Here is a 12,648-nt window from a genome sequence, read left to right as displayed (position 1 = left end):
TTCACTCACTCCCATAACCCGACAACAATAACCTTGATTCCAACAATCTGTGATTCAACTGTAATCCACAATGCGTTGTTCCTAACATTTGTTTACTATACCTCATTCTTCATGTCCTTACTTCTCTCATCTTCAGGCTTAAATTCTATAGGCAATTATAATCATTCTCTTGCATATGCTCTCAACTCCCTGGCTATTCTCTCTTTTTGTCCTATTTGGCAAAACAATCTCATTAAGGCTGTGGTATTCTTATTCTACTCCTAGAACTAAAATGTAATTGGAGAAATAATGACTGAACGTGACCAGAGAAATATACTCATCCATGCTTACCGATCTTGTTCTAAATTTATAATTAGTAACAAGCAACTGCTCATTACTCCTTGCCTATGAGATTTCTTTGATCCATTAAGCTACCACTTCCCTAGACAACTGTTGTGTACCTTTTTCCAATCTTCAAAATTTTCATATGCTTTATACCATTCTTGCTCTCAGCAATGACCCAGCTTCTCATTTCTCTGAGAAAGTACAAGTGTCATAATTTTTTTTCCATTGTTGCCCCCTCAATACAAAAGTATATTATTCTTTTTAAATGTAAGTCAAAATCCTATAATGGCTTCCATTCAGAGTAAAAGCTCATGATCTTATAATGGTTAAATTGCCCTACATGATATGAAAATCTTATGACATACTTCATTTTCTCTTTTATTATTCTTCCCCTAGCTCACTCAAGCCCAGGCACTAATCTCCTTGATACCTTTCAGATATGTCAGATTTCTCCTACCTCAGAGTCTTTTCTTGGTGACTTCTCTGTCTGTGAAATTATGACCTCAGATAGCCACATGGGTGACTCCCTCACATTCTTCAACTCTTCACTCAACTATCTCCTTGGTTAACTCTTTCTTGACTGTTTCTTTCATAATGTAGCCCCAGCATTTCTTCTCTTCCTCTTCTGCTTTAATTTCATTTGTTTACAGTTAAAATACAATCAGCATTTTAACACAACCAGGTACTAAATAATTTATTACATTGTTTTTTGTCTATTTCACCCCAATACAATGAAAGCTCTATAAAGGCAAAGTTTTGATTTAGCTTTTTACTGCCCTCCCACATCTATAACACTACTTGGCATATACTAGACACTCAATAAATACTTGTTGAATGAATGAATAATTGTTTAACAAAGTAGCTGGTGTAGAATATATACTTAGTAAATAAGAGTTATCATTATTACATTAAATAATAATACATGGGGCAAATAAAACATGGGGCCTCCAGATTACAGATTTATAGCTTTGAGATCTGTAAGAGGAGAATGACCTGAATATAAACTAACAGGATAATGAAATCCACTAAATAAACAAGATCCTACTTGGAAGAAGTTAGAGAAGAAAGCTGTGACATGTGAGGGTAGAGCAAGGGGATCCACCAACATGGCCAGGTTGAAGTCATGAAAGCCAAGAAGGATAATAAAAGGAAGCATCCAAAGAAACAGAAGGACCAGGAGAGAGGTGGTATAATGCGAATCAATGAAAGGTAGAAATTCATGAAGGATAAGGTGGTCAATAGTCCCTAATACTTCAGAGTAGATCGTATTAAGGAAATGATAAATTAGCAAATAATGAAAAACATATTGTGATTAAAACTGCAGAAATGTTTAATGATTGAAAATAAATCTTCAGAATCAAAAGTGTCTAAAGAAGCAATGAAAGGGTTTGCAAGACTATTAGAAGACAAGAATATTCACGCCACACATCTTTATTTTTGATTCTTTCAAAGAAAGGAAAGAATAACAAAAAGAATCCATCTCAAGTCTGACTTTATGTGACCAGCAGTTGCATAAGTTGGCCAAAGCAGTAGTCCCCTGGCTCTCAGAGTTGAGAAGAAGTTACAAAGGCAGCTGGATGACAGTATGATAACAGATTTCTTCGCAGAGTTAAACTTTGAGATCTAGGATGCATCTAAATCAGTAAATTTACTATACTTTTTTTTAAAAACTGAAAATACATAAAAAATTTACAAGTTGTTTCTCTTTAAGAAAATACTATAAAAGTATAAAACTAACACCAAAATTCATCTAAAATGTAAAGCATTTTTACATGGCTCTCATTAATTTTAATTAATCTTATATACCACAGGATGTCTAATAAATTTTACATGAAAAAAGAAGTTAGGATTAGTTATTGCTATCCTCAGCAATGTAGAGGTATTTTCTTTTGCTCTACATTTGTAGTTTTAGAAAATGAAGAGTTTTTAGTAATTTTTAAATAAAGACATTTAAAGTACAACCAGTATTTTACAGATAATTACAAAATGAATCATAAGTGGGTGCAAATTGAGTAATTTGATTAATTTCTAAGTTGACCTTTAGAAAAGTATTTGTCTAACATTTCTTAGTTGTTGTATTTTTATTATATCAAACTGAAGTTCCAGCCACTTAATTTTCATGTTGTTTTTAAAAACTGAGAACTGCATTATAGATATAAAATAGTTTGTTTTGTAAAATAACTGTTTCACTTTAGAAATAATTTGGATTTTTAAAATGTAATATGAACACGATCTTTGAATAACTGCTTCTCTTTCTATCAAGGTTTGTTCTTTTCAGAGTTATCTTACTTATGCATTTTTCACTTGTATATTTAATCAATTAAGTAATTACTTTTCAGGTAGTTCAATTTATTGTTCACTAAAAAAAGATAAAATACTCCTAATGACAGTGCATAGCTTTCTCCAAGGTGTGTGTCTTCATTTTAGGTAGCCTCTGACCTAGATGGGACACTTCAACATTGCAGATATATAATATGCATCCCCAGCAAAATTGCCCATAGGAATAACTTCATTATTCTGGGAAGCTAGATCTATAAAACATGTAAAATGTAGAAGTGTTCTGCCTATACAATTTCTGGTAAGTACATCATGACTAAGTGATAAAACCTGAGTCAGCTTCAGTTAGAGCATACCTTACTAAAACTTTTATTGTGCCATGAAAGAAAAAGGAAATATAGTGGGCAAAGGTGTCTTCTCCAAAGTAATGGGCTATTTTATATCTATACAGTTCTGCCTCGATCAATGGACAATTAGCTCTGGAAGCATTTAGTGGTATAGTGTACCAGTTAGTCATAGAAACTCTATGTTATAGCAGCATGATGAGAAGGAAAAACTCACCAGTACCACGGGACAGATTGTTGTGGGTGGTAAAATATGATCCTTCAAAGGTCCACAGTCACATTCAGGCTTTAGATGAGAAGCACATTTATTATGCAGCTAGGAAAGGAGAAAGAGGACACTATCAAAATTTGCATGACAACAGCAAATATGGGGCAGATTATATTTCAACTGAGAGACAGCAAATATATTAAAAGTACATTAAAAGAATTACAAGAACAAACAAACAAACAAGATCGTGAAGAGATTCACATAACATCTTCTCTTATATATCTGCCTTAAGTAAACCATTTAGCAACTTCCATGACCCAGCCAATATAGTTTCTAATTCTCAGAAATGTTAATAAAGTACTTTAGGTTTTACACCAAAAAAGCCTGATTTATTTGACAAACACACAATATTTTCCATTGCAGTCCTTCATTTGCTTATCTGTTAGCATAATCTTGAAACCACTGTGCACTGTGGATGCCGTTTTTTTCTTTTTTTTTTTTTTTTTGACCCTCCTCTTTTCTCAAAGTCACTCCAAAGTGCACAGCTCAGTATGGGGCATAATTGATCCCATCATTAGTTTTAACTTTGTAATTCAATATGTAAATGCAACCAGAGATTCATCTCAGTAGGAACAGGATATAAATATAAGATGATTATCATTATAAAAATGTATCTTTATATTGTATTTACCAGCTATATATTAAGTTAGTGTATAATCATATAATGTGTTATTTACTTTTCAACATATATGAACCTAAACTGATATTTTTATCAACCTTGGTCACAAGTTTAAATTAAGATGTCATAACACAGTGAATTAAATAATGATTTTTTTAAAAATTTAGGTAGTAATTTTTTATTGGAATCATACAGATTTGTGAAAGTAACAGTTGTTTAAAGGCATCTAGGAATTTCTGCCTCTCCACATCTTATCAATTCAATTGAAATATCGTACTTTAGAAAAACTATATATGTTAATAAAATAACATGTCTCATTCAAAACAAACAAAAAAAGCTGCATCATTTTTCAATTTTGAACCAAACGCCACCCCAATGAAGTCATTGGTACATTAATTTTCACAAGAAATTTACCTTTGTAATAGTTAATTAGTAACCAAGCATAGGAGTCCAATGAGTGTTAATTTATTGTTGGTGATAGAACTCTGTTGAAGGGGGTATTTCTGTTGTCCTTCAAGCTAAAGTATCTGTCAAGCTAACTCCTGCTTTGTAGTTAAGGCGCTTATATTATAACTAATACACATTAGGCCACATTAGATGAAATGAAAGTACCTTTGTACGTTCGTCCACAATTAACAGCTCTGCTTCTCAGTGGCATGTAAACTCCTTCTAAAGAAGTGGTTTAATCAAATCAGCCACTGCAGATCTCTGTCAGCAGGCAACACATGATGAAGATAAAGAAGCAGTTGCAGCCACATGAAAAACAGAACTAAACAAATGGACACTCTGATTGGGCACATGCAAATGCATGGTTTCTTCAGAATAAATTATTTTAAATATACAATTATTTTTCAGACTTAATCTTCTTAGAATACATTATGGCCTTGGGATTTTGGATTTAGAGAAAATGGATTACCAAGTGTTATGGGTTGAACTGGGTCCCCCAAAAGATATGTTGAAGTCCTAACTGCTAGTACCTACGAATGCAAATTAAGATATTTGTAGATGTATTCAAAGTTCAGATGTCATTATTCATAATTGGTTTGATCCCTAATCCAATGACCGGTGTCCTCATAAAAAGAGAGAAATTTGGACATAAAGCGATAGACAGGGAGGGAAGATCATGTGACATTGAAGCAGAGATTTGGTGATGCAGCTGCAAGTCAAGGAATATCAAGGATTGTGATCAACCACCAGAAAGTAGGAAAAGAGGCAAGGAAGGATTCTTCCCTACAGCCTTCAAGGGGGAGTATGGTCCACCTGACATCTTGATATCAGAGTTCTAGCCTCCAGAACTATGAGAGAACACATTTCTATGTAAGTCCTTCATTCTGTATTATTTTGTCATGGCAGTCCTAGGAAACAAATATACCAATAACTATAAAATGGAACTAGAACCAAAGACAGATTATGTGTTGTAAGGCTCTTCTGTGCCGAGCATTACAGAGAAAAAGCTTTGCTTTCCGATCCTAAGAAACCACTTTAAAACTGAGAATGCAGGCTCTAAGAAGCCCCTACAAATAGCAAGGTACAAGATTAAAATCCTATGTGTACAGAATGAGAAAGTACACTGAATTTTTCATCTTGACTGAAGTTTGTAAAGCCTCACATATGACTCCAAAGGACAAAAGGGCAGGCCACTCTGAACCTCTAGCCAGTACTGACCACAGATCTGCAGTCTGAGGGCCTCAGCCTCCTCCATGTTTCCGTTCCATGTATTTCTAACAATTTGTAAATGATATGGTTAAGAATGACTGGCCTCTCTATATAGTTATTTGAGGGTTAGCAGAGGTTAAGACGAGATAGCGAAAATAAAATAAACTTTATAACAGCTTTTTTGGCATTTAAAATAGTTTCACAGCCCAAAAGAAAGAACCGAGGACTCAGGTAGAATCACACAGCTGACAAGTTGAACAGTGTGTCTATACGGCGGTATGAGGGTTTCAGAATACAGGTACCAGCAATTGGTTCCATGAAATAGCAATCTCTGCACAGCTAGGTTAAACTAGTCTGGGATATTCCAGTTTGACTGTTATGTGGCCCATATCTGTTAGTTCTGCCTAGGGAGCTGAGAGGCAGAGTCCTGCAGGAAGATAAGTGTGTAGCAAATTCTGTATAAGAAGGTCGATAACCATCAGTGACACAGGGACACATGTGCAAGAAAATTTTCCTACCCAAGAAGTCTATATTGACTAATAATGTACAAGGAAACCTTATATTTTTATTAAGACTGAAACTGGCAGCTGGTAAATGTATCTGGTGGCCATTCACATCTTGGCATTGTCCGCAAGCAGAAATGTCAAAGCTGAAGACACCATGTTATAACTATCGATCATTCTACAGGCTGTGAATTAAATTTGTATAGCAGTCTAGTTTATTCATCATATTGCTCAGACATATAGTTGAACACAAAATATAAAATGTGAAAGCCAAGAGAAAATACATATAGTCCCCAAAATATTTATCAACATGAAAAGTAAAAATTATTTTTGCTGTGGACTTAAAAGTACTCTGGAAAAAAAAGTCTATTAAAAAAAAAAAGAGCAAACAATCGACAAAATGGCAATTATGTAATAGAATTTAAAAGCCCCTTCCCCCCCGCAAAATCTTAGGTCACTGGTAACGTTATGCTTCTTGATCGGGTGCTAGTTAACATAGGATGCTCATTTGTGCAAAATTCTTTCAACTCTACCCTTATGATATTTGTACTTTTCTGCAAGTATGTTATTTTTCAATAATTTTTTTAAAAAGTCACTTTAACTTGTCACCATGACATTTTACAGCAAGCATAAAAGAAAAAGATACAACTAAGCTCTTCTCAGTGTCAATAAGATGCCGAAGACTGACAATTGATGTAAAGATAACCCAGGTCCCAAGTCAGCAAAAGTGTAAAGAACCTCATCAAGAATAGAAATAAACCAGAGCACTGATGAATCCTGCCTCTTCAATAAAATGATCAATGGAGTCCCAGAGAAAAGGAATTGCTATCTTTTTAAAAATGTTTTTATTTTTGTCCATGGTTCTCTTTGCAAAGAGTAAGGCTTAGAAATCCTCAGGTCATTATTTTATTGTATGCACAGAAATTCCCATTTATGTTAAGAGAATCAGTTCCATATCTAGGAAATCCAAAATAGTATAAACCGGCTTTTTCTGGAAGTGAATTAAACACTTGGAAATAATTTTCAGAGTTTACGGCAATTTTGAAAAGCACCTAATTTAGAGCCAGTTCTATGTTTATTGAAGTAAGTTGTTTCAAGTTAGGGAGGATAAAGAAAATGTGTGTAAGTGTGTGTGTATGTGTGTGTGTGTGTGTGTGTGTGTGTGTGTACATTTATGAGATGGAGTACAGAAAAACGTGGTAGTATCATATTGATAAGAAAGCAGTAGACTCTAAGAAGTCAAGAAAAGAATAGAAAAGAAATTTTTGTGAGAATTTGGAGGGAAATAAAGAGAAATGTCATTCTAAAAAAAAACTAAGTGATTTAGAAGAACATTTGTTGGTTTATTTATACATTCTTTTGTCTCTTCTAATCCTTTGCAATTTCAGGATACTGCCTTGATGCCAGTATTTGCTAAGGCATAATAAACCCTTCTATTGGAAAGATATTGAAAACTTTTAAACATTACTGTTAAGACCTCAATATTTTAATAAAAGTAGTAGCCCTCCATGATACTAAAGGTAAATAATCCATAGCTGCAATATAGGCTTCCTTTAGTTAAGCTCAAATAAAATGTATCACCCTCCTATTCTGGTGAATCCTGCCTGACCAGCGACATTTTACTACAGCCAGGAGCAATTACAACATGTTTTAAATAGAATGTCAAGAAAATCCACTCGTAGCATAAATGAGCAGTTATAAACAGTGTGATCTTAAAGATCATGAGATGTAAGCAAAAGAAGAAATAGAGAGCCAATGAGAACAGTTAGCCTGGATGATTGAATTATTAAGCACAAGAAAGTAGTTGCCTAAAGGTTAGAAGGTAGGTTTCAATGTTCTTACTTAGGATTTTTTTGTTTTTATTTTTTTGACTGGTTAGATTTGCTAAAGAAGACAGAACTCAGTTCTAAGAGCCTATATTTATGGCTACATGATGGCAAAATAATATAATATCAAGAAGCCACTGGTATTGACTAAGAAAAGGTGTGTTAAAATGGGTTTATCTAAACTAACTTGTGTATCTGATACAGACTTGAATATTACATGTTTTTTAAAAAATAGAATTTAAATCATTCATTTAAAATTCAGTGTTAACAGTAAGAAGAGTAGTATATCAGTCATTAAAGTGAAGTTATTGAGGACCTCCTCAAAACTCAGAACTCCATCAAGAACTTGAGTGATTAGGAAAAATGTGTATACTGGACAAGAGCTGAATCAGACTGTAGTCTAGCAGTGTGAACAATGTAAGCATGCAGATATACAACCACTGGAAAGCACTTCAGCCTTTCCTTTTGGTGTGGATTAAAAATATAGAAAGTATTCAGAAAAAGAAAACAGTGTCAAAGAAAATTTCAAGGGAGATAGGGAACTTATTGGTTCTTCGGGTGTAGTCAGAATTTAAGGGGGCTGCATTTAAGAGAGCAGAGTGAGCAAGAAAACAGGTAGAGGGGAAGCATGGCCTTCCCAAGGGACTGTCAAAAAATATGCACAGCTACAGCAGGGGCTATGCATAGAGAGGATATTATATATGTCCTTTAGGATTGGGTATGGTATTTGAGTAACTGAAAACCAGGTTGGGTGAAAGGAGATTAGGGCTGCATTTATTATTACAGAGCTATTATAGGTTGCTGAAGGTGACATATGATAACAAACTAGTATTTTCAGAAGATGATTCTGGAGGTGGTTCACAGCCTGCATTATAGGAAAAGTACCTTCTGTTAGGGAGATAAGCCAAGACACTCTGATCTAATCTAGTTAAGAGGTGCTAAGAGTTTGCACTTGGGCTGTGAACGATGGAGACAAAAATTCAAATCTGAGAGAGATATTTTAAGAAGGAAATTTCAAGGCTCAGTGATACGTTGACTATATGAGATAAAGGTGAAAGACAAGAATAAAGTAAATTGACTTCTAACTCTATTTCCAATGACTACAAGCATGATGATAGCATGTCTCATAGAAAAGAGTTAGAATAGTTGCCACTTGTGAATATAAATATTCAGTTTAGTCTAGAATATAGAGAGATTCAAGTCCACGGGTTTCTTTTACTGGGCAACTACAGATCCTTCCAGAGGTGACAGAGAAATGACATGAATGATATTCATGGCGTGCCATCTGAGAACCAGGAACTGGGTTTTGTGCCCCAGCATGATATCTTACCTAGTTTTCCCTATGATAATAATTGTCAATTACTGAGCACTTGTTATGTATGAGGTCCTGCCCTACATACATCTGCACAAACATTTTTCTACTAATTTAATTATTATAACAATCCTACACTGATAGGTATTTTAACTATTGTGTAAATTAGGAAAATGTCCTAAACCTTTACATACCTGTCCCAAGACTGCACAACTACTATCTTAGTTGTTGGACAGAGATCATCTTAAGAATATGGTCAGTCTGTCTTATAAGACTCAAGCCATTTTCAAAAGCAACATATAAAAGGAAGTAATGGCATTTGGAAAACTCAGAAATGAAGTCAAGCTTCATTCTTTTTATTTCTCTCCATAATCTATACCTCCTGGCCTTCATTCATATAGGCCCTCCTAAAGCTCCACATTGACGGAGTCATATCCCATCACCTTCACAGCTTCTGCTAGATCTTTGCATCAATAGCACTTTCTGGGAAGTATAAGAACATAGAAAGTAGATTCAGTTTGTTTGAAGACAATCAGTAGCAGTAAGTAAGCATCAGTCAAGAGTAAATCAACTTTATACTAAAATTTTCAAACAATGGTTAAATAAGAAGCTGTAGATTGTACTAAATATATAAATGTTTAGAAGTAAATTATTCTAACTTAAGCACAAAATCAATAAATTAATGAATGTCTTCATAATTGCTTTTAAAAATATCCAAAAAATGCATAAAAGTTAAAGTGACTTTTAAGAAGGCTATATATTTTCCTGAATATGTGAAAACTTTTTTTTTTTTTTTTTTTTTATTGTGCAAGTCTTGTTTCATTAACCAAATACCCAGGGGACCCTTGGAAGTCAGGGTTTCATCAAATAAAGTTGAGGTAGGCCAGAAGTCTCAGGACTTAAGACAGCTTATGAAGACAGCAACTATTTTTTTTTTTTCTAACTCCACCTTAAACCCCAGTGTTTCCTCAATGGCCCTGTTTCCTGAGTAGAGCTCAGGGATTTAAAAACAATTATAGATTATACTGTGCTCTGTCACAGTGAACAAATAAAATCATCTTCATGTACACATTGATCTTTAGTTAAGAATAAGATGTTAGGTCATGTTGTCTGAATTGATTCAGACATAAAATCCTTATATTTTAAAAAATACAGTTTATTCTGAGGCGATAACTCTTTCTTATAAAAGGAAAGGCCTAATTTCTTGCAAGGCCAGGGCCAGGATCAAGACCAAATATATGAGTATAAGTAGTGAGCAGATGGGCTAGAAATATAGATTTTGGAGTCACAGATTAGGGGAACAGTTAAAGAAATAAAATGAGAAAAACAAGATGACATATAAAACAAGAAAAGAATTTCAAGCTGTCTTGAGAACCAGTAAGAGACTAGCAATGGCAACTTTGAGAAGAGTGATTCCCATAGAATGCAGAAGCCAGAAGATATACTTCATAAAGATTAAATGGAGAAAGGAGGAGAAGAGTCAAATAAAGAAAATTCTATAAGCTCAAAAAACTTTTATATTAGGAGAGGTAGCAATGCATATTTTTAGAGTGTTCAAGCTGAGTATGCATTTTAAATACATTGATTATTTTAAGAAATAGAAAAAGTAAAGAAAAAATAAACTTAAGACATTGCTTTTGAAACTTAAGAAGAATGGGCAAATAACTTAAAATTCAAAGAAGAAATCAATTCTGATATCCTTTAATTTCAGTTTATGATAAAAATATAACTAATGAATGATGCACTGCATGCAGAAAACAAGAGGAACAAGCTCCTACAAGATCTGAAACAAAAATTACATATTTTATAGATGCTTAGCAAAAAAAAAAAAAAAGCAACTTTTTAAATATGCATAGATTTTTTAAAAATAGTTGTGGTTTTCTTAAAACTGAAAACTCAATATGTTTTAGTAATTTATATGCATTGTTTAAATCATTGTTAGACATTATAAAAATAAACACTCCAAAAAATCAAACTTTCATAATTGAGAAAATTTCAAATGTAAATATAATTTAACTAAGTAATAGCTGAACATGATTGAAGAAAATATGTTCGTTTAAAAAAAGGACTTAATTTTTTTTTGAAATGCAAGTCACAGTTTGTTTTCCCATTACCTTCTATGTACGTGTGTATTTAAGAAAAATAATTAAATGGTGAAGGCGAGTTGAGGTACACTACAGAGAAACTTATTTGCTTAACTGAAACAGTGCTCCCTACTATTTTATTTCCACAAAAATAAGAACTATCACAAGAGGACTCAAATATTAGCTGGAAAAAAAAACAATTAGAGAAAATACACAAAACCCCAGTCTCATAAATGTTTTTGTACTCTATTGTCAAAAACGGCTATTCTTGAAATTGAACATCCTAATCAATCTCCAGAAATTAAACATGACATACTAGAAGTACCAACTAATCAACTCAAAAACAGGCTTAAACAATCATGCAAACCAAGTGGAGTCCTTAAGTGTCCCAGCAAAGATGGATTTACCTCTTCTTTTTCCATTATCAATATCATAAATGAGTTTACTGTTGTATCTCTTACCCTTCAATTTATGATTTAACTGAAGGAACAAGGCAACAACATATTGTGAAGAAGGTAAAGTGAGTTCTTAGAAGCATCAAGAACTAAAATGTGAACCCACTTGAATCTCTATGTAGCCATGTGGTCAAGGAAAATTGAGCTTTGGTCTTAGGAGCTTCATTATATAATCTTTGGACCACATTGTTTATTCTTCTATCCTGTGATTAAAATGAATTGACAATATGTAAAACAAAAAACTCTACCAAAATAGGGTTGTGGAGTGGAGGGAGATCTAAACGCTACCTAGTCAGTATCCAATGCTCATTGGCCATCCCTAACTGTGGCTTTTGATTACCTTCCTGGTAAACTCCTAGGGCTCCAGGGAGCACAATTTGAAAACGTTAGGATGATATCATCTCCAAAATTGTCACTAGCTCTAAAATTCTTAATTCTATGAGGACAAATCTGACTCTGATCTTTATCTTTTTAGGAGCCAGATAAAATAAGAAACTTCATGGTTTTATCTTGACTTAGTCTGAAATACAAAATGATCTTTCAGGGTCAGACTCTTGAAGAGGATAAGATACACAGTCTTTGATGTGAGTGGATACTAGAGATTTATTTTCCAGTGTTACTCACTGTGATCTGACACCAAACACAATGCAGTCCTGTCAGGCCCTGGTAACATTTAACAGTTTTGTGGCACTTATCACACTTGGTTGGGCAGTTGCCTTCAACCCAGTAATGGTGCATGACCTAGAAGAAAATAAGAGCATTGCGGTAAGAAGAGGAATCCATAAACACCCTCGGAAAGCCAGCACTGTCATACACTTACATCAGTGTTCTTCTTGGATTTCACATAGGTCTTGATGCAAGAAGGAGGCGCCCTCGCTACACAGCGCTCATGGACTGTGTACTTGCAGACTGTAAAGGAAACATGTACACAAATTCGGAACTAATCCTGAACTTGATTGCAATTTTATAGGGAAAGAATG

The 12,648-nt window shown here is 34.0% G+C and overlaps 1 protein-coding gene across 1 annotated transcript in view; it reads right to left on the bottom strand.

Annotated features, from left to right (window-relative positions):
* Nucleotides 1–12,648, bottom strand: part of DGKB (diacylglycerol kinase beta) — a 551,422-nt gene that overhangs the window by 410,258 nt on the left and 128,516 nt on the right. Inside the window, exons 10-12 of the mRNA XM_023532508.1 lie at nt 12,489–12,577; nt 12,293–12,409; nt 3,163–3,261 (exon numbers count right to left, since the gene is read on the bottom strand). Of these exons, the coding sequence (XP_023388276.1) occupies nt 3,163–3,261; nt 12,293–12,409; nt 12,489–12,577 (305 nt within the window). The remainder of the gene's footprint in view (nt 1–3,162; nt 3,262–12,292; nt 12,410–12,488; nt 12,578–12,648) is intronic.

Source organism: Pteropus vampyrus, unplaced genomic scaffold (assembly GCF_000151845.1).
Source record: "Pteropus vampyrus isolate Shadow unplaced genomic scaffold, Pvam_2.0 Scaffold4, whole genome shotgun sequence".
Taxonomy (NCBI): Eukaryota; Metazoa; Chordata; class Mammalia; order Chiroptera; family Pteropodidae; genus Pteropus; species Pteropus vampyrus.
The sequence above is the reverse complement of the archived record's forward strand: the minus strand, read 5'-3'. Positions and strand labels throughout refer to the sequence as shown.